General features: G+C 31.2%; 2 protein-coding genes across 2 annotated transcripts; one reads left to right on the top strand and one right to left on the bottom strand.

The window, feature by feature from the left end:
• The first annotated feature begins 323 nt into the window (after window positions 1–323).
• LOC134723445 (basic phospholipase A2 homolog 1-like) lies at window positions 324–25,414 on the top strand. The gene is made up of 5 exons (XM_063587058.1): window positions 324–425; window positions 3,726–3,785; window positions 22,712–22,868; window positions 24,731–24,846; window positions 25,228–25,414. Exons 2-5 carry the CDS (start codon window positions 3,737–3,739, stop codon window positions 25,371–25,373), a joined length of 468 nt encoding a protein of 155 aa, XP_063443128.1. The 5' UTR covers window positions 324–425; window positions 3,726–3,736; the 3' UTR covers window positions 25,374–25,414.
• On the bottom strand, window positions 8,437–21,779 carry LOC134723444 (uncharacterized). The gene is made up of 10 exons (XM_063587057.1): window positions 21,661–21,779; window positions 20,489–20,619; window positions 18,557–18,671; window positions 17,928–18,033; window positions 17,162–17,383; window positions 12,886–12,992; window positions 11,162–11,264; window positions 9,770–9,932; window positions 9,443–9,535; window positions 8,437–8,885 (listed from the first exon to the last, which is right to left on the bottom strand). Exons 1-10 carry the CDS (start codon window positions 21,765–21,767, stop codon window positions 8,599–8,601), a joined length of 1,434 nt encoding a protein of 477 aa, XP_063443127.1. The 5' UTR covers window positions 21,768–21,779; the 3' UTR covers window positions 8,437–8,598.
• Window positions 25,415–27,275: the final 1,861 nt, after the last annotated feature.

The following is a 27,275-nucleotide window of genomic DNA, read 5'->3' as shown; positions in this document are numbered from 1 at the left end:
ATAATTATATAGGTTTATTTTACATCACAATAAGTACCTTTAAGAATCAAGTTATATTGCTATTAGGTCCCTATTAGTAGTTTAGTTCTTAAACGTTCAAGAAGTTAAATTAAGTTTTCTTACTGTTTAATATGTACCTGTGATGCCATGTCCTTAACATGGTTACTGTTTTTCACTTGTCAATATAAATAAAAGTATTGGTATTTGTTATATATCCAATAGTAAAATTTAAAAATATTAAAAGATTTTCCAATTGAGGACCTTCAAGACTATTCCTCTACAGATATTAGTTAGTATGCCTGTACTTGAAATTACCAGGTGATCGCTATACTTGGAATGACCTATTGATTATCACCCTTGAGGAAGACATTACATATCCTTTCAAGTTAGGTCTACCAGTCTGCATACAGCTGTGAGGAATAGAGGTAGGACTATTCATATCTTCTTCGTTCTTTAAATAAAGGAATTTAAATTGGTATACTATTTAACAAATTTTCTAGAACGTTGACCATTTCATGCATACGTCACCCCCAAGTGGTTGCATGAGGGTATAGTAAAATTATAGAACAATAATTTGAATATAGAAATTTCTTCTGTTTCAAATATAAAATACAGATATTTTTCCAGAAAAAATAGATACATATTTTTTTCTCTGTGTGGTTGGGTTGCTGTTTATTAACGTACATTACACACACCTCGTTTTATTAATAATTTCTATTCCAAATATTGTTTTTTTTTTTTTTAGAGCTTTTGATAAAATAGGTTTTCAATCATGGATGTTCCAGAGGTCATGCAGTGACACGTTATTTAAATCATTTTTCTTTTCCAACTTAAATTTAAAAAGAGTACTAAAACAAAAATTATTTTATGTAAGTTGAGGGCAATATGTTTCTTTTAAATTAGTTGACAATAAAAAGCAATGGTATACACATAATTTTAATTCAAATTTTAACGAACTAAATCGGTTTTGATTTTTGTATAAAACCAAACTTGATAAATAACTTGAGAAAGAAATAAAAAAATATTGGCACGATGGAAAAGGAGGTGGGATGGTTTTAGGACTGGTTAGACAGAACTCATCACTATTTTGTTTGTGAACAAATAAATAATTTACCAAAATATTAAAGAGTATACTTCTTTTATCCTAAGGAATTTCCTTTTTCAAGTTACAAAATAAACTTTATTAATTTACTTTTTTGTGTGATGTTTTGAAGACACAGGCGGATTTAGGGGGGAGGCAGGGGGCCCGGTCCCCTTTTGAGAACAAAATTTGGTTGCTTTTATAGGAAATTACTGAGGCGTGACGAAATCGGGCCCCCTCTTAGGCAGCCAGTGGACCCCCATTTATGAAAATTTCTGGATCCGCCACTGGAAGATACTCATTTCATAGATGCATACTCAAATTATTCAAAGTCTTAAATAGCCATGAGACCCCACACCCCGGGAAAAAATATAAAGAGATATACTTTTAATAAAATCTATGATTAAGGAGGGTTTGCGGATACACATTTCGAACATAGTTGACGGACAATTTGATTTATGATTACCCAAAAATTAATCGTAAATGATGGGGTTGCTTTCCTTGTAAATTTTATGTTCTTTAAAATATGTTATATTCTGCTATAGAAATCATTATATATAACTGTAGTACGCATAGCCTTGAAATTACAAGATCAGTGTTTTTGAATAAATTACCCTTGAGGAAGACAGGAAGACATATAATACATCCTTTCAAATAAGAATTTGTCTTAGTTTTCTCTTTAGAATTACAGAATTAAAGAGGGTCTGGATGGGGTTTACAGAAAAGAGAATAATGAGTTAAAGCCAACGGTTCAGAATAAAGAGATAAACACAAAGAATTAAGAAACATAGGCCAAAAAAATAGAGTAGAGCGAATGGCAGGCTGAAATATAAAGAACAGAGAAAAAAAATGCCATAAGAATGTATAAAATAAAGAAACCAAGGACCCCATCTATAGCCTCATACAGGAAGATTTATTTTCAAGATATCTTCTCTTTTTGATAAAAGAAATTGTTAGTTCACTTAATAGTATTACTCGGTTGGCGATTTTCTAGAAACTTAAATTATACAGTCCAAATGTTTGGATGTGGATATTGTGAATAGAACTAAAAGCTGTTGAATCATCATCATGGGGTGGTGTTCTCGAAGCTATCTTAGGATTAGGACGTGTCCTAAGTCTATCTTATGACAAGTCTTTGTCCTAGGTCGTGTTCTCGAAGCTCTCTTAACTTATGATATATCTCATTTTTCGTCCTAACTTTAGGACACCCAATAAGGTGTCTTAAGAGCATCCTATCTTCATCCTAGTGTAATAATGTTTGGATTTCGCTTTTTGCTCATTATTTTACGTGAAAATGAACATGAAATGAAACGCACCATCGGTTATTAACTCGTATATAAAGAAATTGTGCATGATTTTAAACTTTGAATTTCGTGTTTCACGATACAATTACACAACAAATTTAATTTTCATTTCAAAACAAATTGTTTTCAAGTTTAAATAACAATCCTTTTTCATATAATTACATTGGTAATTATGCATTTAATTCTGTACATGTTATTATAAAATTCGTAAACAATTTTGTTAAATAATTTCGTCATTAAAATATGTTTTATCAAAAAATTACTGTAAAGATTAAAAATTTCGACTTAGGAAATGTTTAGGACGTCCTAACATAAGATTAGTCTGAGAGAGCTTCGAGACACAACTTAAGAGTGTCCTAAGTCGATCTTAAGTCCATCCTAAAATCGGTCTTATTTATGACTTAGGACGAATCTTAGGATACCTTCGAGAACACCACCCCTGGATTATAAAATAGCTATAGCACAAATGGTCTTTAGTCCTTTGCTTAAATCTGCAAATTTCCGAGACATAATGGCAGATATTAGTAAGATTGTACATTTGAATAAAGAATATATGATAATTTGTCAATACATGTATAGAACAAAGGATTTTTCTATCTATCAAACAAAGAAACTCTGCACCTTATGCTATGATATTGAGATCAAGTTTTCCAGAAGTATACTTGCTTGTATATCTGCCTAACATTTTCTTTTATATACATATTAAACATAGTTATTAGGACTCAATACACGACAAACATAGAATACTGTAGTAGCATGGATGTATGTCTGACATATATATATATTTCTTTCAAATCAAGTGTTTCTTTTATCTCTAAGCTATTTTATTCTATTAAGGATAACTGCCAAATTCTTATCTTACGTATACATCACAGGAGCGTGTCTAATTATTTTAAAAGCTGTTAGTTTAGTATCTCTATCAAAGGGATTGCATTTATAATGTTTGTGTTACCTCCCCTTGATAAATTTACTGAAAATTTGCGAAATGAATGACTTTTTCATAAATTGTTTGAATGATTCTTGCATTTCTGTTTTGAATGATGTTGTTTCCAAGAAATTTTGTGTGTATGTTAGTTACTCACCATAACATTCAAAAGTGTGATTTAGGTGTCTTTTAGTATTACTTGTGCTTTGATAATTTTTTAGTTACATTGTTCCATAAGCTAGTTCTTGAATTAATGGTTAACGGATTCACATTTAAGTTTTGACTGGCATGAAAAGAAATATTGATTATATGAATTATTCGTGGGGTACTTTATATTAATTGGACCGTACTCATTGTTCCTTCGTATATTTCTTCCATATAAATATAAGACTATAAATTTTGTATATTTCTACAGATTAAAACAGCATGCTGTCACGTTCAGGGTTTGTTTTAATTCTGATTCTGCTGTATGTAGGTAAGTATTGTATACTGCTCAAAAAACTTTCGCTTTACTAAAATTGTTTCTAGTTTGTTTGACTGTTGGCTGATTTTATAGTGTATAACTGCGATTTATCCCAATACTGCCATAAATGATTTCGTGTACTAAATATACTTTCTTCGTGGAACAAATATACATGTGAAGTATCCCATGCAAATTTAAAATCACATCAGAACAAACTTAAAATAAAACTATTAGATTTGCACATCTACTGAAATTCGATCAAGGATGTGATGGGCATCCTCCTCAACTTGATTGTTAATAGAAAACAGTGCATTGCAACAGTCATGTGATTTTATTGGAAGTTAATTTTCTGAAAAGCACTGAAATTATATGTGTAATTTTCTGAATCGAAGCACTGAATTGTATATGTTATATTCTGAAAAGCATGCACTGAATTTCTATATGGAGTTTTCTGAAACGCATTTAAATTCTATTAATTATGTAATTTTCGGAAAAGCACGGACATTTTAAATGGAGTTTTCTGAAACACATATGTAATTTTTCGGAAAAGCACACAAATTCTATTTGTAATTTTCGGAAAAAAACACTTAAATTCTATGTGTAATTTTCGGAAATGCACTGAAATTTTATATGTAATTTTCGGAAGAGCACGGAAATTCCAGGTGAAGGATATCACTATCGTCAGCAAACTAAAATATGCGATCTATTTGCCCTGTGGTCGTCTAAATATTGATATATATATATATATATATATATATTTGGCACACTTTTGACAGTACATATTCTGGTTGTAGATAAACATCTCAGAAATAGTTAAATTCATGTTTACGATTTGTGTCATTATTGTTTCATTATTGTAACAATTATAAAAATGATTGTAATAAATTGCTTTGCTCTTCATGGGCCCTTTAATTGGAATAAAAATATCTTATTTTATCTCATTCGGCCTTGGGCTGCTTCGGGTTGATGTCTCTTGATTACGTTACCATTCTCAGTTTTATTGATATCTTTGCCTGATTTATCTCATTGGAATTGTTCCATGTCTTTGTTCTTCTATACACAGTTGTGGTGTTAACGTCTTTTTGCATAGAATTCCGCTCATATCGGTAGAAGGGGCCGTCTGAAACTTGCTTAGAGGTGATAGTGTTTTCTCCGTTTCGAAGTCTACATTGTGATTTAGAGATAACGTACAACAATATATCCTTGTTTGTGCTGTTGCTGGTCATATACTGATGTTGTGTCATTGATGGATACCCATCTGTCTTTCTTTTCTAATTCATCATTTCAAAATTTCAAGTGAACAAAATTAATATATATAAAAAAAATCCTGACCGCTTATTTCTTGATGTCATTACCAAAAATAGCAGGGATCAATTTCTCCTGAATTCATTTCAGGCTGGTGCTTTTTTAACAATTTTCAAAGACTTAAGGATGTTCTAAGGTGATGTTTTTGAATAAGTGTGAAATATTCGGACTTCTTGGTGTTTTTCCATACAATACAATGTAAAATATTTTGCCCCATATCACCCATTTTTTTTTTCATTTAAGACTTAATAGCTCATGAAAAGCCATTTACCAAAATTTTAGAGGATTCTTGATTTTCTTTCTTTTGTTTTGAGACCCAAATAATACCAATGCAAACATAAAGTAAAAGTCCGAGTCAGCCTTTTCCCGCCATATTTTAAATCACAAATATATCGAAAAAGAGGTCTAGGACCTATTTTAATATGTTTAGCTTATCTTGCATTTCTAGGTTGTATATAATATATGTCTAAAATGACTGTAAAACATTTGATGTAAGTTATTTTTATACCTTACACTTTTCATATTCCAACATATTTTACAAATTACTTAACTTGAGAAAGAGAAATTTTGCCTTCTTTAGGTGTTCGATGGGTATTCATAAATCAGTAAAATATATAAAAATGCACCAATCACAAATGCTAGATACTAAAAATATGCGGTCACGGCGGGTCACCATATCAGGAAATAATTGTACAACAAAAGCAGTTTTGAACAAGGCGAGATCATTTTTTTCTGTGTTTTCCAAACAAAAACAATGCTGAGTGTGTTGAAGTATATATTTTAATATCATATACAGCAATTTTGTGTGGATCATATAAACAGCAAAAGTGTGTTGAAGTATTTATTCATCATATAAACAGCAAAAGTGTGTTGAAGTATTTATTCATCATATAAACAGTAAAAGTGTGTTGAAGTATTTATTTATCATATAAACAGTACAAGTGTGTTGATTTATTTATTTATCATATCCAGTAATTTTGTGTTGATTTATTTATTTATTATATACAGTAATTTTGTGTTGAAGTATTTTTTTTTACATATACAGTAATAATGTATTTATTTAGCATTAACAGAAATAAATAAGCAGAAATAAAACTCAAATTGAAGTAATTAATATTGTTGATAAATGTTTCGGATATAAACTATACAAAAAAGCATGATAAAGTAACATAAATGTGATAACCTTTATTTCAACATCATTTAGAAAACTTGTAACATGTTAGTGAGCTGTTTCATTCAGATGTGGGTAAGGAAAATAATATATACAATAAATAGAAAAAAAGTCGTCCTACATTCAAATTACACATTAGCGAACGAACAAAAATATTAAGAGGGGGGTATTAAATGTTACATTTCGCGAAGTGAAAATGTAACTTAGGAATTTTGTTAAAATACATAACTGGAGGATAAAAAGACCCCTCCCCTGGCCGGATGGCGTTTGAATAAATTATGTAGAAAGATTATATGCAGCGCTGAGATGCAGCGTCATAATAGGGATACAATATGGATTGTATGCCTAAATCATTTACTATGAAAGTCGACATTTTGTTCTTGACCAGTCACCACTCAGTATTTATTTGGACCTTGTATTGTCTATCTAGTATTTTTAAACAATTTATTTAATTTCTGTATCTTTTTCAAAGTCTCATATCACTGAATCATGCCATAGACAATAAAACCACCATATAAGTCAGCGCCATTAGAAATTTATGAAAAAAAATAGTGTGATTTTATTTCCGTTTTTCCTTTAATCAAATTTTAAAAAAAATCTTTTTTTTTCTATTTATTTATTAAAAAGACGGGGAAAAACTATGAATGAAAAATTAATAATTAGAATATACATTTTTTTAACGGAAGATCTGCACTAATTAATTTCCGGTTGAGAAAAGAGAAAAAAACCCGTTTTTTTTTAATTTAAAACACGATGGCTAATTTTGCATGAACTAATTCAAACTATGAAATTAAGCACGCCGTAGTATTCTTGATTCGTCGTACTGATCCATCAATCAGTCAATCAATCAATCAATCAATCAATCAATCATATATACTTATCCAACGTTCAAGATATATCATATAAGATATCTTATAAACTTTATAAGATATCTTGTATAATAAACATCTGTGAATCTCAGTTATCACCATCTTCGCAAGCCAAGGGTTACGATGGACTTCCATACTCTCCACGTGTAGAGGAGGGAAGTGGATAGTAACCCTTGGCTAGCGAAGATGAGGTACCACTAAGATATCTCAATACAGATGTCCGACATCATATATAAATATAAAATAATGTATATGAGCATAAAAAATAATTTAGAGATCTTATATCATGTAGAAGTATAAGATATCTAATTCAAAAATAAATATAAAAATATAAAGAAAATATATATATATAAATAATATGTAAAAAAATGTATATAAATAATATATTAAATAGTGTATATAAATGATATGAAAAATAGTGTATATAGATTAAGATATAAAAGTATAAATAAATATATGTTAATTCATAAATAAGGATATCTTATATTAATCAGATTCAAGATATCAAATATAAATAGAAAATGAAAAATAGAAAAATATACATAAATTAATCATTTAATTTATCTTATATAATTCTTTTTGCCATTGGACGTTAAGAAACAATCAATCAATCAAAATATAATTATATAAGACGTCTGATAAATTCGACGACAATGTATAAAAAAACATTGTAAATATAAAAAAAAATGTATAGATATCTCATAAATTATAAGACATTTTATAAACTATGATATCTGATAAAAAATCAAAAGATATCTTAAAAATATTATAAAATCTTATGAAATAGGAAATATTCTATCAAATATGTTGAGATAAATGAACGTTGAATGAGTTATGTATATATAATACGACGTGCTTCATTTCACAGATGATGTAAAAATAAAATGGATACGGTGACAAATTACTTATTTATATTTTATGTATCTGTCAGATTTTGAGTTGAAGTCCAATTTAATCGGTATACCATTTGATGAAATTTCCGGTTTAAAAGATTTTTTTTAGAAACTTCTCGTTCGAAAACTGTTTAATGAGGATGATTTAACTATTTTTAGGAATTGAGACTCTACGAAAATCAGTGAAAATAAGGAAAAACTAGGTAATGAGGGATCAATCTTTTAACTATTCGATGTTCTTAACTTTTCAATTCAACAACATCGTTTTTGCTTAGACTTGATAGAGAGAGAAAGAGGGAAAAGGGAGAAGTTTGGGTGGTACAAAGAGAGAGAGGGAGACAGAGAATGAGAATATTGATCAAAATGATATAAGACATATTAGTTTACGTCGTGTAGCCCTAACGAAAAACTAGAAAATTATTAAACAAACGTACTTGAATTATAATTGAATTTATGAAAAAAAAATGAAAAAAAATATTGTTCTCTTACGATTACGCCATCCCAAGAAAAATATAATGTACAGGAGGAGATATGTAAAATGTCGATGCTAGCAGTATCGGTTATAAAACAAAATAAGGATAATTTCTTTAAAAAACAATTAGGTCTTCAGAGTCATCTATGCAAGTTGAAATTATTTGGTGCATAGACGTATTTACTTCTTCTGTTGTGACATGGTCATCATCGTCAAAACTGGTAAAATCAGCAAAATTGTTCATTTCGTGAGCACAGGATGCTTCACCAATCACTTTTTGAGCGTCCTTTGATGATAGAAAATAGAAGCCCCATTTTTTGGCTCCGTGGATAAAGCTTTTCCTTATCCAGCCGAAGCCAACACTTCCATTCATTAGAGATAGCTTCATCTTCACTTGATAACCTATGAAAATAAACAGAAATTAAAAAAGATGTTTTAGGATATTCCCCATTTCTTATTGCCTTCTTGTTGTATGGGTTAAACGAGGCTCATAATGGGGGTACCTTTATGACGAATAACGGTAAACATTCTTGCCAAATGGCGTTAACGGTATTTTTTTTGGTGAATGACGATAAAATGTACACTTTCTTTTAGACGGCAAAACCATCGACTGATTTTGAAGAATCACGTTCATTTTTTTTCCCAAAAAAGACGGTAATGATAATTATTTGAGACCTCTGACGAATCACGATACGGATATTTTCAATGTTATTTTCGTGGGTTTATTTTTTTTTTTTTTTTGTATTTTAGAATGCAACTTGCTTATATAATAATAAGTTAGTTCCCAATTTTGGCTATCATAATTTACAGTTTCAATGTCACAGAAATTTTCTGTAAAAAGCCGTTTTTTTGAATGTCGTATGCTATGATTTAAACTATTTTAGTTGACAAGTTCTCTGGGGATGATTTGAAGAAACAATTAAGACTATACATTAAACATAGATGTTAAACACACAAACCTGTTTTAACTTTAAAAACACCCCTACTGTCTTCCTCGCTTCGTTTGACTGGTGCTACACGAACACCGCCATTTATTGGAAAGAAACAATCATCTGAAATGTAAAATACCAGAATCCAAGTTTTTTTTCATATACACAAAAGTTTTATCGAAAATAGAAAATTGATTCTTACGTTTAACATGCATGAATAGTTCTATTATGTTATTAATGCCATTAAAAAAAACTTAAACTGCAGTACAGAAAGATTTCAGGAATTCAAAATTATCAAAATGATATTCCACATAACAGCTTTGCCCATATCGTCAACAGACATTGCCATCTACTAACCTTGTCTTTCAGAGTTATCTTCCTCGAAGACAACTAGGTTGGATTTGTCTTTCTTTGACCTTTTAAGGTATGATCCGTTGTTCATACCTAAGATCTTGTAGTCACATTGAGTGTATTTGATCTTAGGTATGAACTCTGTGTGTCCTGTTGCTTCTAAAAAGTCCTTGAAAAAAAGAGAAAATTTACTTTTTGATGAAAGTTTTTTAAACAATTTAATCAGGTGAGATATTTTCCCTCTTGGTGTGGAAAAAGATAGTTATTTATAATATAAAAAAACTAGAAGATATGATATGATTATCAGTGACACCACATTATACCAAATGACACCACATTAGACCAAATGACACAGAAATTAACCACAATCGGTCACCGCACCGTCTTGAGCAATGAGCAAAGCCTATACCGCATAACCAGCTTTAAAAAAAAAACCGAAATGACAAATGTATTAAAATTTAAATGGAAATCAGTGCAGAATAAGATGGTGAACTATATCTGGAAATCAGTGCAGACTGACAGGGTTAACTATTACTAAATATCATTCATTCTGAGATGGTTAACTATAACTGACAATCAGTGCAGTCTGCGAGGGTCGAATATAACTGAAATACACTTTTTTGACTATTTGTCTGGTGATTTATATACTAAATCCATCAACACAAACAAAAAAGGGGGATACAAACCCTTGGAACCACAACCCTTAAATCCGCCACTGAAAATATATAAGGAATAGGAGAAAAATGGCAAAATAACATTAGAAAGAATCAAGAAGTATATTTGAGTTCCTAAATGTGAAGAATTGAGAAAAATAGTGTAAACAATACTGAAATGAAGAATACCTCACCATTAATCTCTCATATGTGTTATAGAAGTCTTAGAGAATTCCACTGATTGGTGGAACCATTGTTTGCATGAAAGTCTGGACTGATTGCTTATTTTCAAAAACGATTTACTGACAAAATTTACGTACATAAGTTCTTTATAGTATGTATAGATATATATCTGCAATCTATCTTGGTCACTGATTCTATTTTTTTTCTAAATATACGTCTAGTTTTAAAACATGTTGTCGTAATAGAAATACACAGAATTTAAAAGAAATAAAAGCGATATTTTAGAGCTTTTTTCCGAATGCACGTAGTATAAAGGTTTAAATTAATTAAGAATAAGAATGCCATCAAGACTGGGCTTCAGCTTTTATACATAATAATCTGTATTACCTTTGTTATACTTACAAACTAAAACCCTGCTTATCTATTGATTGCAGACGTCAATCTTAATAACAATACTTGAGCAAACATTTGTATAGACAAGAAAGGAAGTCAATCAAACCTTTAAACTACATGCATTAGGAAAAAAGCTGTAACGTGTTATATAAATTCAAAATAGACTTACCTCAGGTATAGGGGTAACATAAGCTGCTGTCGTTACCTTGTACAGTGCCTCAACTATCTCATTAATGTTGAGCGACTGCAACTGATTTCTTACAAAGTTAAATCTGTAAAGATGTAAATTTAATAAACAGTACTACAATATAGTTAATTCAAATTTCGAAATAATTTTAATTAATTAGATTATTTATACTTAAATTCAATCAGAAATTTGAGATATTAATGTTAAACCCTATAATATTGGGGCGTAGATCTCATTCCTAGTCAATATGGGGCGTAGATCTCATTCCTAGTCATATATTGCCTTAGACAAATTTATCACAAGGGTTTGAAATCTTTGGTTTTGAATGCGTTTTTTTTAATTATTTTTTACAACAGTATTTTCATTATTTTTTACAACAGTGTTTTGCTTTGGGTGCTACTGTTTAGTCTAAAACAGCATTTACAATTACCATTCACTTATATAATAGTTCTTGAAAAACTGGTCATTATCGTGATATATGGACTGCCCACAGGACAGTGGTATTGACTAAGATAGTGATAATGACTGAGCCGAAGGCGAGGCCATTATCGCTGGCGCAGTCAATACCACTGTCCTACGGGCAGTCCATGTTTCACGATAATGACCAGTTTTTCAAGAACTATTATGTTTATTTCATTGAGAAACCATGTTTTGGAAAATTCTCATAAATTCAAAACGCCTAAAGCGAACTTGAGTAGTTGTACGATTTCTATAGCAAAGAGTGAAGACAAGTCGTAGTAATACTGCCATTCATTTTAGTGCAGTATATAACTTTATAACTTTGCAGTATATAAAATTCTTAATTAAGTTCTCTTTAATTTAACAATTAACGAAAAAATGTAATAAACAATTCAACAACTTAAATGTACTTATTAAAAACAGGAACATGTTTTATAAAAGGTACATCTTTCTAAACAGAGAAACCACGCCCCACCGGTCACTAACAGAGAAACCACGCCCAACAGTCATTAACAAACGGAAACCACGCCCCAACTGTCATTATCAGACGTAATCCACGCCCCACCGGTCCATATCATGTAAAAGTTCATTAACGACCGGTTTTCTGGTCCGTATTGTTCTGTTAATGACTGATGATATTTATTACTGCAGATTAATGAATGTCATGTGACCCCTTTTTATGCAATAAGAGAATCTTATTCTCAACCGATATGAAATAATATCTGTTTTACAAGGAACACCAGTACAATATGTTCGTTTTTGATCGGGCCCCGTTTGGTGATGTTACACATAAAAAAATTGAAAACAACACGTCACAGTCTTATAATTTCTTGCGTCCGAAGCGCTTTTCTGGATTTTCCTTCATCAGGAACGCTCACAGCCAAACATTTGAAATCCGCAGATGTATATACATAAGTTCCGAAACCGTTGAAGACCTATTCGTCAAAGTCTTAATTTCCAAAATAATTTGGCAAAGAATTCAGCTCATATCGATGCTAGTTGCAAGTGAGATGTGAGGTTTTTCTTGTTCCGTGTATAAGGCCTCACTGTGACTTTGAGATGAAGAACAACAATAAAAGCGCTGTTTTCTTTGCTTTTTGAATATTTGTATTGTAGATTAAATACTGATTTTGTGCCATTTATTGGTTTTATTATCCTCAGTTCTTCTATTAATAGACGAAACACATTCCTGACTATTTAGATTAGTAACTTTGAGGATTTATACTATTATATGAACATAAACATACCCATGGTGGTCATTGATCCAGAAAATAGCCTGGTCCAGTTCTTCCTGTGACTTATTTATTCCTGATTTCATTTTGGTTATAAGAGTTGTTTTGATGGAAGCTCCCAACTTTAAAAATTTGAAATAGACAATTGTAATTAGGTAACTTTTTTAATGTCACGAGTTTTATCATATTTTTTTTCATACATACATGATTGTAAAGAAAATTTGATGATAACTAAAAAAGCTTGAATGTAATAGATAGTACATAACATTGGGAATGGAAATGGTGAATGTGTCAAAGAGACAACAACTCGACCATAGAAAAAAAACAACAGCAGAAGGTCACCAACATGTCTTCAATGTAGCGAGAAATGCCCGCACCCGGAGGCGTCATTCAGCTGGCCCCTAAACAAATATATACTAGTTCAGTGAAAATGAACGCCATACTAATTTCCAAAGTGTACACAAGAAACTAAAATTAAAATAATACAAGACTAACAAAGGCCAGTGGCTCCTAACTTGGGACAGGCGCAACAATGCGGCAGTGTTTAACATGTTTATGAGATCTCAACCCTCCCCCTATACCTTTAGCCAATGTAGAAAAGTAAACGCATAACAATACACACAATAACATTCAGTTCACGAGAAGTCCGAGTCTGATGTCAGAAGATGTAACCAAAGAAAATAAACAAAAAGACAATAATACATAAACAACAACAGACTACTAGTACGGGGCGCCGAATGGGACTCTCGTAGTTTTGTACTCAAAATTCAATTTTGTACCGACAAAAGTGACTTTTGTTCAACAAAAATGAGTTCAGTTTAACAAAATTTGTATCATACTACAAATTTAAAATTTTGTCATACAAAATTATCTATCAGCGGACAAAAGTCACTTTTGTCATGACAAAATTCATTTTTGTTACACAGACTTGACTTTTGTTACCTAATTTGAAAATTGGGCGACAAAAGTCAATTTTGTATTCAAATTAGTTTAGTTTGGTTTCTGTGAACTAATTTGCATACAAAATCGACTTTTGTTACACAAAGTTGACTTTTGTGAGACAAAATTGACAAAATTGACTTTTGTGAGACAAAATTGACCAATGTGATCAACAAAATTGACAAAATTGACTTTTGTGAGACAAAATTGACCAATGTGAGACAAAATTGACAAAATTGAATTTTGTATCAACAAAATTGACAAAATTGACTTTTGTCTCAACAAAATTGACAAAATTGACTTTTGTCTCAACAAAATTGACAAAATTGAATTTTGTCTCAACAAAATTGACAAAATTGATTTTTGTCTCAACAAAATTGATTTTTGTCTCACGAAAGTCAATTTTGTCTCACGAAAGTCAATTTTGTCCCATAAAAGTCAATTTTGTTGTTTCAAAATTGAATTTTGTTGTTACAAAATTGAATTTTGTTGTTACAAAAATGAATTTTGTCTCAACAAAACTGAATTTTGTCTCAACAAAACTGAATTTTGTCTCAACAAAACTGAATTTTGTCTCAACAAAATTGACTTTTGTCTCAACAAAATTGAGAAAATTGACTTTTCTCTTAACAAAATTGAGAAAATTGACTTTTGTCTCAACAAAATTAACAAAATTGACTTTTGTCTCAACAAAATTAACAAAATTGACTTTTGTCTCAAAAAAATTGACAAAATTGAGTTTTGTCTCAACAAAATTGAATTTTGTCTCAACAAAATTAACAAAATTGATTTTTGTCTCAACAAAATTGACAAAATTGACTTTTGTCTCACAAAAGTCAATTTTGTCTAACAAAAGTTAATTTTGTCTCACAAAATAGAATCTTACCTCACACAATTGACTTTTGTGATTTAATTTCCATATCAGGTAACAAAAGCCAATTTTGTATGCAAATATGTTTATATTTGCATACCTTTTAGACAAAAGTGACTTTTGTTCAACAAAAATGAGTTCAGTTTAACAAAATTTGTATCATACTACAAATTTAAAATTTTGTCATACAAAATTATCTATCAGCGGACAAAAGTCACTTTTGTCATGACAAAATTCATTTTTGTTACACAGACTTGACTTTTGTTACCTAATTTGAAAATTGGGCGACAAAAGTCAATTTTGTATTCAAATTAGTTTAGTTTGGTTTCTGTGAACTAATTTGCATACAAAATCGACTTTTGTTACACAAAGTTGACTTTTGTGAGACAAAATTGACAAAATTGACTTTTGTCTCAACAAAATTGACAAAATTGACTTTTGTGAGACAAAATTGACCAATGTGATCAACAAAATTGACAAAATTGACTTTTGTGAGACAAAATTGACCAATGTGAGACAAAATTGACAAAATTGAATTTTGTCTCAACAAAATTGACAAAATTGACTTTTGTCTCAACAAAATTGACAAAATTGACTTTTGTCTCAACAAAATTGACAAAATTGAATTTTGTCTCAACAAAATTGACAAAATTGATTTTTGTCTCAACAAAATTGATTTTTGTCTCACGAAAGTCAATTTTGTCTCACGAAAGTCAATTTTGTCCCATAAAAGTCAATTTTGTTGTTTCAAAATTGAATTTTGTTGTTACAAAATTGAATTTTGTTGTTACAAAAATGAATTTTGTCTCAACAAAACTGAATTTTGTCTTAACAAAATTGACTTTTGTCTCAACAAAATTGAGAAAATTGACTTTTCTCTTAACAAAATTGAGAAAATTGACTTTTGTCTCAACAAAATTAACAAAATTGACTTTTGTCTCAACAAAATTAACAAAATTGACTTTTGTCTCAAAAAAATTGACAAAATTGAGTTTTGTCTCAACAAAATTGAATTTTGTCTCAACAAAATTAACAAAATTGATTTTTGTCTCAACAAAATTGACAAAATTGACTTTTGTCTCACAAAAGTCAATTTTGTCTAACAAAAGTTAATTTTGTCTCACAAAATAGAATCTTACCTCACACAATTGACTTTTGTGATTTAATTTCCATATCAGGTAACAAAAGCCAATTTTGTATGCAAATATGTTTATATTTGCATACCTTTTAGACAAAATTGACTTTTGTCATGACAAAAATGAATTTTGTCTACAAAAATGAATTTTGTCTACAAAAATGAATTTTGTCTACAAAAATGAATTTTGTCTACACAAATGAATTTTGTCATCACAAAATTGAAGTTCTCACAAAACAAGTCTGTAGCACATAGTTTTGTAAGACAAAAATGATTTTGTTATGACAGAATCGAATTTTGTACAAAACCACAAGAGTCCCATTCGGCGCCCCGTAACTAGCATATATACAGCTTATATTTGAAAACAATAACTATGATTTCCTTTGGTAATATGCAAACATTAGTAACAGAATTTTAACCATGAAACAGATAGCTAAACTCTTGACTACTCCCTCTACTAGCGGAAATTGCAAACTGTGTGGAAACTTTGTTCTAGATATACTGAACCACCAAATATGTATGTACACAGAACTTCAATCACAGAGACTTTCACTATATAACAGATTAACTGAATTAACTACTAGTAGTTTCAATTTCGTGTACACAACGGTTTCAAAATCAGACGAGAGCGTCTAAGATCTTCTGCCTGACAACCATGACGATCTCTATGACATTTTAATACCAGAACATCGTTAAGAAGTCCTTAACGAAGGATTTTCCTTTCTAAAATACTGTAAACTGTAAATACTTTTCCAATCAAAATATTAAGCTATTGACATTTCTAATTTTGTGTGATTTCAAAACTTTATAATTGTACATAATATTTGCATTTTGTCTTATATTAATCTCCTATAGGAAGAAATAAAGTATGATGATTTATCCAACTTTGCAAAACTGAATTGTATTCCCACTGCTCTTTTGAAGGGTCTCCTTTTTTGTATACAAAGATTAATTATCAAAGCATATATGTCGATCTAGTTTCAGAATTTTGAATTATCTGCCCATGTTTCATATAGATTGCTGGATTTCAGTCGATATATATAAATGGTTTGTTTTACAGCAGAGTGCATTTAGGGTGTAGGTTAAGGTAGACTCTTTGGATACTTAATAGCTTGCTTGTTAGCTGAACCGTGAAGTCATAGGTTATTAGGTTAGGTATACTACACTCCTTTCGGAGTAGTATAGTTCTACAGACAGACAGATTTGATTGTCGGTCGGACTAGTCTACTCTTAGAAGGTAGTTTACCAAACCTAATTATGACTTCACGGTTCAGCCAGCAAGCAAACTAACCAATGCTTTTAACTTTGAGCTACACACTCAATGCATTATGCTGTAGTCAACTCACCTCTACAAGCTGTCCTCTCAGGGCTTTCTCATTGTTGAGATTATGGTTAAAAATGGTGAGAGCAGTGGTATATTTGTCTTCAGCGTTTGATTGTTTATTGACCATCTCTTTGAGTTTTCTTTCTAACTTGTTTGGAACATTTCCTTCTATTCTGTTTATCCTTACAAATGTTGCAAGCTTCGAAATTCTTTGATTCCAATGTTTTTTCAAGGACCCACATTCCTGTGAAAGATTAACCAGTTATAACTTGATATAATATAACTTAATACATGTAATACAAAAAATAGGGTTTGTCAGGTCTTAGTGGTAATATGCTATAGTCAAACTTATACAAAGATACAAAGGTAGTTATAGGAAGTCGTATAGAAGTAAAATGAATATATGATTTATAACAATCAAAGGTTATGAACAAAAGTTAAAACAAAAGAACTACTATATATGCATTGAACCTATCATGATTGAACTCAAACTATATATACGTGTTTCTATATAACAATCAACACACTGCTTATTATTTGATTTAGTCTAGAGAAAAAATAATCCTTTTCTAAAATTCCACGAACAATATTTCTATGAAATTGTGCCAACAAAAATTTTGAGTGTTTTCGAAACTCTGAACAAGTTCATCATGAAGGAATACAACCATTACAAATCTGAAGTGCTCTGAATAGTGGCTCTGAATAGTGGCTCTGAATAGTGGCTCTGAATAGTGGCTCTGAATAGAAAAGCTCATTCAAATCAATGTAATCAACAACACAAAACTTACTTTCTGGAGCGATCTTAGTTGATCTATGCAGTAATTATGAGAGCTGACTAGTCTATTTCTTTCCATCTCCATTTTAAGGATTGTTTTGCAATATGTTGCATCAAATCTGTAAACAGCACATAAAACATTCGTTTAGTATTCAGAAGACAACCAAATATCATTAAGGGACTAAACCGGGGACAGGGGTGGATCTAGCCGTTATGTGCCACGTGGAAAATCACGAGAGGCTAATTTTACAAAATTTGGAAATGTTATCATCATGTACCTATAACTTGATGGTTTTGTTCTCCTTGGTCAATTCAAATTCGTAAAAACAATCACTTATATTGTATTCCGTTCATGGTTAATTTTGCACAATAGTTAACTTGAATCAGTCTTTAACATAGAATAAAATAGTGTTTCCTTGATTTAGAAAAAAACACAATAGATATAGGAAGATGTGGTGTGAGTGCCAATGAGACAATTCTCCATCCAAACAACAATTCAAAAATTAAACCATTATAGGTTAAAGTACGGCCTTCAACACGGAGCCTTGGCTCACACCGAACAACAAGCTATAAAGGGCCCCAAAATAACTAGTGTAAAACCATTCAAACGGGAAAACCGCAAAAACAACAATGTATACGTACGTGGAATGATACTTTGGCTGGTATTCCTTTAGCTGGGAAATATCTGGAGTCTGCCTGTTGAGCAAGTATGCTGCATTGCATATTGGCTCTAGTAAATTTTTCATTTCCAACATGCCTGTAAAATTATGTATTTAGTTCACAGGAACTGGAGATAACTAGAAAAACTGAATTAAAACATCTTTATTTCTAGATATCAATATAAGTACAATTGACATTTTCCGTACAGTATATCGGTTAAAGTGTTTTAGTCTTATAGCTTTCTATAATAAATATATGCCGGGAGATGTTGTTTAGCGCCAATGAGAAGCTCATTCACCACAACTCAAATACGGTAGATGTGAACAATTATAAGCAACCATACATCCTTCAACAATGAGAACAATCCATATTGTATAGTTGGCTATAAAAGTCCATCACACGAAGTAATTAAAAAAAAATCAGAAAATAGACCACAAAATATAAAAATAGAAAATAATAGGGTGCCAAAATATAAAGAATAATGTGGGGTGCTAAAATACAAATAATAAAGAATGATGCGGTGCCAAAATATAAAGAATAATGCGGGGTGCTAAAATACAAATAATAGAGAATGATAGGGAGCCAAAATATAAGGAATACTGTGGTCTGCTAAATACAAAGAATACGGAATAATGGGGGACTCAAATATTAGGAATAGAGAAAAATGGGTGACTAAAATATGAAGAATAGAGAAAAATGGGTTGCTAAAAAGTAAGAATAGAAAATAATAGGGTGCTTAAATATAAGAATTAGAGAATAATGTGCAATGAATATAAAGAGTGGAGAAACATGCCATAAAAAATAAAGAAAACATAAATGAATTGTACTGTGCCACTTTGTTATGAATATTTGATAAATAAAGCTGTCACTATGGACTTCCAGAAAGGTATCCAGTGGATGAAACACCCCTTTTGTCGATTTGTTTAAAGTATGAGAACGTTTTATGGTGTTCTGGTGGTTAGGTCTTCCCTTTACCAAATAGATTTTCTGACCCACTTTTGCTTTAAAATGACATAAACGAATTATGACAGCTAATTGAACTTCGTTTTAATTAGTTTACTGACAGAGTACTTATGCATAGTGTTGGCTATATTTACTTTTATCTTAAAGTGCCAGCTCCTTTCTCTAAAAAGTTATAGTTTGTTTTTATTCTGAAGGGGTCATTTCTTGAGAAAATTATTTGATCGAAAATGTTTATTGTTTTGCAGAGGTTGTAGTATATTCTTTCTGAGTTTTCACAGTGGCATTTTTTCATGAAATATAGTTCTTTATTGTAGTTGCCATAAGAGAACAACTGTTTAATATAAGTATATTTTCTTTCAAAACAAGATTTTGTTCTCTTGGAAAAAATACTAATATCCAGATTATTAATGCTTAATGATCTGGATGCAGTTTACAAATAGATGATAATGGGCAAAAAGTGCAGAATTAAAAGGAAATAAAAGTAAAAAATAAAAATACAGGAATCCGAGGTAAATTCAAACCGGAAAGTCCGTTATGAAATGGCATAATTGAAAGCTCAAACTCATCAAAGAAATGAATAACAACTGCCATATTCCTAACTTGGTTCAGAAATTTCCTTATTGAGAAAATTGTGACTTAAACCTGGTTTAAAAGCTAGATTGAATACATAATAAGCCCAAAACAAAAAGAATAGAGACCATTGGGATGTTGAAATATAAACTGTATTGAAAATGTGGGTGTTTAAATATAAAGAAAAGAGAATAAAGAGAAAACAATAAAACATACAGAATAATGGGGAAAGTATGAATGAAAAATATCATGGAAACTATGAACAAAAATTGAGAACATGGCTTACAGATGAGAGAAAATAATAGTTGAGGGACACCCATCCAGACCCTTATGGAAGTATAAGGGAATTTAGAGCCCTTAAGATGATATGTTGAAAGTTACCAAAATTGTCTGTTTCCTGAACATAAGCCATCCTCCTTGCAACAAATACAGGCGCTGGTATTCCGTGGATAGTAAAGCCTGATCTAGCGTGTTCCTTTAGAATCGTACCATACCACTTGTAATTGTCAATCCTTCAAACAAAATAAAATGAACTAGTTTTTTGTGGTCTTGGACACTATTACATCCTTACAACTTAATATACTTGTATACAGATGATGCAGTCATTTTATAGCCTTGAATCTGAATGCTTAACAAGCTGTTTTTTTTTTACGCTTTTATGATGTTGGTCATTTCTTTTTTTTCCTCTTTTATTTTTCACATAAGATTTTAAAGTTACATGGGACATAGCTATATGGCATTTTGCAATTCGTTCTTCTTTGAGTTTCCACATTCCATCACAATATTTATGATTATGTGCCGCGATGTTTGTGGGATTTGCTCATTGTTGAAGGCCATTCGGTTACCTATAATTGTAAATTTTGTGTCATTTTGGTCTCTTGTGGAGAGTTGTCTTGTGAGCAATCGTACCACATCTTCTTTATATATATATATATGTATATATATACGAGTCTAAATTGAAAACTACGTTCAAACCTATGACTGTGTTGGATAAAAAACGCAATTTTTATACGTGTGCATGTCAAACAAATTTCGTTGTAGAAGGGTCTAAAAACAGCACAAACAACATTTTCCAAAAGACCAAAAGAGTGAAAACGTATATTTAAACAAAACGCATTTGACTAATATATATATATATATATATAAATCGTGTGGTCTAGCGGGACGACTGCAGTGCAGGCGATTTGGTGTCACGATATCACAGTAGCATGGGTTCGAATCCCGGCGAGGGAAGAACCAAAAATTTGTGAAAGCAAATTTACAGATCTAACATTGTTGGGTTGATGTTTAGACGAGTTGTATATATATAAATCATATATTCAAATGTCGCAAAATGAATTTCACCACTACCTGTGTCCTGTGTAGTGCCCTTTTTTTTTGTTTTTAAATCAAGACAACATTATATATCTATTTAGGTAACCGGTCTACCCGAATGCTTATATAATTAGAAATGGAACAAAATGACATACATATACATACCGTTTTATATGCCAATAAGTTTAAAAAGGATTTAGAAACGTACCAAAACATTAAAATATTTTAAAGGAACTTACTTTATGAATTGCTTCAAAATAAATCCAAGTCTGGACAATGGTATGATCTCCATTCTTACTAAATATACTAAAATCGTTAACAAAATTTTGCGTGCGATATTGTACATACAATAGTTGCGGCAAGCAATATTGCTATGGGGAGTGCAGTGACGTCACAGTGTGGTGACTTTAACGTTGTCATCAACCTCCGAATAAGCCGGACATCACCGAATTGGGTTTTAGATTTTAGTTTTATTTAGATTACGGAGTGAATGGGATTTGATCTTAGTAGTTGGAAAATTGTAAATTTTAGCCCAAATAATTCTTACAAATATGTATGGCTGTAATTTAATGTTTTATCATACATTGTACCAATGACAGTTGCATATGCGTGAATGAGTTGCTACTTATATTAGTCACTGTAAAATAAATGCTAACATAAAAAGGATATAACTATCAACCAGATTGGCAAAGACTAATAAGAATCAAGCTAATTTAGAATTCAGAGGTTTAAAATCGGTATTGGACATTTGAGCAATTTTACAAGGCCGTTTTAGCGCCATAATATATGACATTTGAGCAATTTTTCAATAAGAACAATGAATGAATGCTTCGTCCGATCACCATATAAAATCTGTTACCCTTGCTTATCACAGAGAGGTGGAGGTAGATTTTTTTTTTATAATAAATAATATATAACAAATGAAAAACTTTGATACTCAAGACAGCACAATATAAACATATCATATCCTAGATAAAATACAGCACTAAAAGTCTAAAAGATAACAATTCAAAAGTTAAAAGTTAGTTATAGCCTGAAATTTATATCATGGAGAACGTGCATATGGGATCTGGATACCCCTTGTACAGAATAGAATTGCATTATGAATGTTCTTTCTCTTTACCTTGTTTAGATTGTGGTGCACATTCGTCTGTACTTCGTAGTTGTTTGCAATTTGAAAATAGTATACCAAGAGGAACGCAAATATAAGATTGCTCACTTTAATGGGCATGTAAAGATTCTGGACCATTATTTGTAAATATGTATATAAGTTTCAATTATTTTCTCTAGATTTGCGGGCGTATGGCTTCAGCGAAAGGAAAGCACATTTGGCAACTTCTAACTTTATTGGTAGAGTAACAACCATGCGAGAGGATACGGCTTATGTTGGTTATGGAAATTATTGTGGGGCCGGCGGAAGTGGACCCGTAATGGACCCTATTGACGGGTAGGTACAATAGGTCAACTGTTTATGACCTCAATGTTTTTGCATTTACATTTTTTATTTATCATCGGGATTTTTTTCTCCGCGGATTGATAAGATTTAAATATAACCTCTTTCAGAATAAGTAACTTTTATACAAAATGCAACGAAGTCATACCATACGCCACGAAGTTACGGAGAGGTTAATGTTTTTTTTGAAAGAAAAGTCTCATGTCTTTAACTGTGTGTGAACGTTTTTAGTTTTAAGTTTGGATTTTTTTAATCTTTTATGATCTTTTATGGATGAAAGATTTCAAAGTATTTATGCATACGAAATTGTCAATGTAATATGTACTTTTACGAAATAACCAATTTATTATGATATTTTAGCGTTAATGTATTTATAAGACTTTTAAAGCCTTTTGCAAGTATCTTATACCATTTTTATTACTATCGTGCAATGTTGTTTGTAAATACTATGATGTCTTTTTAAGAATATCTAAAATTCAAGTCCAAACAATTTCCGATTAAATTTCGAATTATAGAGAGGATTGAACATCTAAAAGTAAGGACACGGACATATTAGGTCTGACAATACACAATATCGGCCTTTGATTTTCGTTGTCCGATTATAATCCCTAGTGTGGACAGTGTGTCATTAGCACTTTTTTTTTTACACATCCCTTCCAAATTTATTTTTTTCATGTTTCATGCTTCAACTAGCAAGTAGGAAAGGGGGGGGGGGGGGGGTGAAATTTCACTGTAAAAAAAATGCGTTATGAATTAAAACATGAAGCAGTGATTTGGTTCAGCTGAAAAAGGTTAACCATTAGCACTTTAAAAGCCGTCAAAAGATATCAAGACCCCCATAAAATAAAATTGTCCGTATTTTGAGTGAGAGCTGATGAAGTAATCTATAATTATGATATACTTTGTTTCAAAAGAAGTACAATACACTGTAAACATATTATTGAGAAGGCGCAGGTGGGATTTTTAAATTTACATTTATTGTCTAAAAGAAATGCACTACGAAATAACTGTGGTCTCAGATCAAATAAGTCCCTAATGATTGTGTATCTTGGAGTGATTATATCATGATACCATTTTTGACAGAATACAGCATAGTCAATTGCATGGATGGGGTCATGTATTTATACTATAATATTGGTTACTGTGCGTATACGAAATATGGGGTTAGAGGGAAGGTCACCAGGACATTGTGTAACGAAAGTATCTTATCAACTGTCATAATGTGTTGCATTTAGACTAGTGGACTATCAATGTGATCTCTGAGTCTCCATGTTGAGAACCTACTTCCTTTGGTCTATACAAACCAAGTGCCAATAATAAAAACTTCTTAGCTTCAATGTGTTTTCTGCTTTAATTATATTGTTTTTGTAGAATATACTATTACCTTGAAATTCGGTGAAAAAGGATTTCTTATTGATGACCACGCAATTAAATTCTTCCTTCATTTTTTTATCTTTCTTTCGTCCTGAATATGAAATTTTCCCAAGTGCACGTTAACAACAATCAACCAATCAACCAATCTTTATTTCTTTATTACAATACATAACTTTACTTATTTAATGCTTACAGCCGATTGCATTTGATGTGTAGGTAAAGGTAATATATTTGTTTATCTTGCTTGTAAGCTGAACCGTGAAGTCATTATTAGGTAGGTATACTACCCTTCTTTCGAAGTAACCTAGTCCTACAGACAAATAAATTGGGTTTCTATCGGACTAGCCTACTCTTAAAGGAGGGTAGTTTACCTTACTGAATAATGACCACGGTTCAGCTAGCAACCAGCTAACCAAAGATATAACCTTTTCTTACACACTCATTTCAATCGGCTGAAACTGATTAGACTTTTTTAATTTTAGATGCTGCAAAGAACATGACGAGTGCTACATTGTCATTGATACATTGCAGGGATGCATGTCAGTTGACACTAATTTCATGTTAGTGTTTAACGAGAGAAGACAAGAATTGAACTGCGGTGAGTTTATTTTTTCTTTCTAAAACTCATACTACCAAACCAAATATTAAAGTATTTTTTTTGTACTTGTTGGTTAATTTTCTCATAATATGGTTTGCTTTTTGGTTAAACTTTTATGTGTTACCTCGAAAATAAATAACCAGATGCTTTGCAAAGTTCTGTTATCTGTTAACAGGAGCAAACAGAAAGGAACAAAAAGGGGGGGGGGGGCACATTTCTGAAATGTGTACGTATATATATGGTGAAACTCATTTAATATAATATTAAGATAAAAATTGTCTTTCTTTTTACCAGAAATATTTTTTTCTTGAAGTGGAAACGAAAACCTAAGTAGATAAATATATTTCCTTTTTTAATGAGTTTACACTTGTTCTTTTTTAGGGTTTGAAGTAGAGACTTGTAGAAGAAGGGTATGCGAATGTGATCTCGATTTGGCACAGTGCCTACAAGAAAACGATGTTTATTACGACAGATCTCTTATACAACCGAAACGAACATTAAGGTCGTTGTTAGAGTTTGTTTTTTGACAAAAGTGAAAACAATAAATAAAACGCTCAATGCAGAAAAAGGTTTAACAACAAGAGTGCTTTGATCGAATTTTAAACACAAGCATAACTACACACACACACACACACACACCGGCGATAATTAAGAAAAAAGATGTTCTTTGATAGAACTTTGAAGAAACGCGCATGCAAAAATGGTAACACCCCCCCCCCCCCCCCCAAAAAAAAAAAAAAAACAACAACCAACTTTTAAAAGATGTTAAGAGTATTGCCAGAACTAGACAACTCTAATTAAAACAAAACTATACTGCTCTTTTAAACATCCAACCACTGTTGGTAAGACGATACATATTCTGACATGTTGAATCGTATCATGACATTTGATATCATGTATGAAAATATGCTCTTTCATTTTTTTTAACTGTTTGCCCTAGTCTTCCGATGGTCGAGAAACATAAAAGAAAATTGTTTTGAAGTTCAATAAACTAATTTAGCCCACCGCACAAACTATATACAAGTATATGATATCCATGCATACAGCACGTTTCTGAAATTGTCTCCCTCAGGTTAGCTCATGACCTTTAAAAAGGCCTAGTCCATATAAGAAGTTATTTCGAGGATTCTGAATTTCCACAAGTCTGTGTTCAATCCTTCTGACATTGAATAGAACGTTGACCCTTTTAATTAGAGTGTTCCTCATGAAGGTAAATCCAGAAAAGCGTTTCGGACGCATGAAATTTATAGCGTGTAGATTTCATAATTTGTCAAATCTTTTTAATTCAGGATCTGAGTTCTTGTCCATCACTGTAGGCTGTACAGCAACCTCATAACAACCCTGCATTATTTGACGATAATCTATTGATGGTTGTACATATATCTGTAATAGCTGCCGTTTAAAAGTAAAATAACTGAACTCCAAGGAAAATTCAAATCAGAAAGTCCCTTATCAAGTGTCAAAATCAAAAGCTCAAGTATACACCTGTCATATTCCTGTCTTGGTACAGACATTTCCTTATAAAGAAAAGATTGGATTAAGCCTTGTATTATAGCTAGCCAAACCTTTCTCTTGTATGACAGTCGCATAGAATTCCATTATATTGATAACAATGTATGAACAAAACAAACAGACGTAACAAGTACAAATGCCAAAATAAGGCTTCATTAGTCAAGATTGTGTTATAATCTTGTTTACTATATTCACAAAATATTTCAACAAAGAAAAAAATAAAATGGCATACAGACAATTAAAGCACATAATTAAAATGAAAGACAAAAATACAAAAAAATGATTCCCAGTTTTTGCATTCAGACATTCAGTTTATGATTGAGGCGAAAGTGGTTCAAATCTCGTAAATCAGTTGAAAATAGACAATAAGTAACAAACACATCTTGGGGGCATTGCATGGATATGAGTCTTGAAAACTTGCTTCCCTTCAATTAGCATCTCTCTTGAAATTCTAGATAACAGGCAAAATGTTTAGTGTTTCTGCTGCTTCGTTGTTTTCCTCCATAGTTGATGTGATTCCCTCGGTTTTAGTTTATTACCTGTATTTGTTTTTCTCTCAATCGGTTTATGATTTTCGAACAGCCTTCTACTGTTGGTTTTATTTAGATCGAGTTTAAAAGTACCTTTCGTCAAACAAAATTTTCTTGATTAAGTGACTTTGGGTACAGTGTCTTCTATTAATGAAGAGAGAAGAACATTTTGAGTTATAGTTTCGATGTTGTATGGAGTTTACGACATTCGCTTTTGATGTGTTTACATTTCACCATTAATTCTTTGTAGTAATCAGGCACAGTCTTAAATATTTGTAGTGTTTCAAAGTCGAGAAGTACATCAGTTTTTCTGTGTTTGTAGGACTTTCTTGGAAGTAATACTTTATTTTTATTATTATTTTCTATCGTTCCTTTCTAGATTTTCTT

Source organism: Mytilus trossulus, chromosome 6 (assembly GCF_036588685.1).
Source record: "Mytilus trossulus isolate FHL-02 chromosome 6, PNRI_Mtr1.1.1.hap1, whole genome shotgun sequence".
NCBI lineage: Eukaryota > Metazoa > Mollusca > Bivalvia > Mytilida > Mytilidae > Mytilus > Mytilus trossulus.
Note: the sequence above shows the minus strand (reverse complement) of the source record. Positions and strands in the feature narration are given on the sequence as shown.

Excerpts from the sequence above, each read along its gene's own strand:
- LOC134723445 (XM_063587058.1), top strand. The coding sequence starts at position 3,737 with ATGCTGTCACGTTCAGGGTTTGTTTTAATTCTGATTCTGCTGTATGTA. Across the intron at positions 3,786-22,711 it reads TCTGATTCTGCTGTATGTAG|ATTTGCGGGCGTATGGCTTC; the intron begins GTAAGTATTGTA and ends TATTTTCTCTAG. Across the intron at positions 22,869-24,730 it reads GTAATGGACCCTATTGACGG|ATGCTGCAAAGAACATGACG; the intron begins GTAGGTACAATA and ends TTTTAATTTTAG.
- LOC134723444 (XM_063587057.1), bottom strand. The coding sequence starts at position 21,767 with ATGTACAATATCGCACGCAAAATTTTGTTAACGATTTTAGTATATTTA. Across the intron at positions 18,034-18,556 it reads CAGCCAAAGTATCATTCCAC|ATTTGATGCAACATATTGCA; the intron begins GTACGTATACAT and ends TGCTGTTTACAG. Across the intron at positions 17,384-17,927 it reads AACTAAGATCGCTCCAGAAA|GAATGTGGGTCCTTGAAAAA; the intron begins GTAAGTTTTGTG and ends AATCTTTCACAG.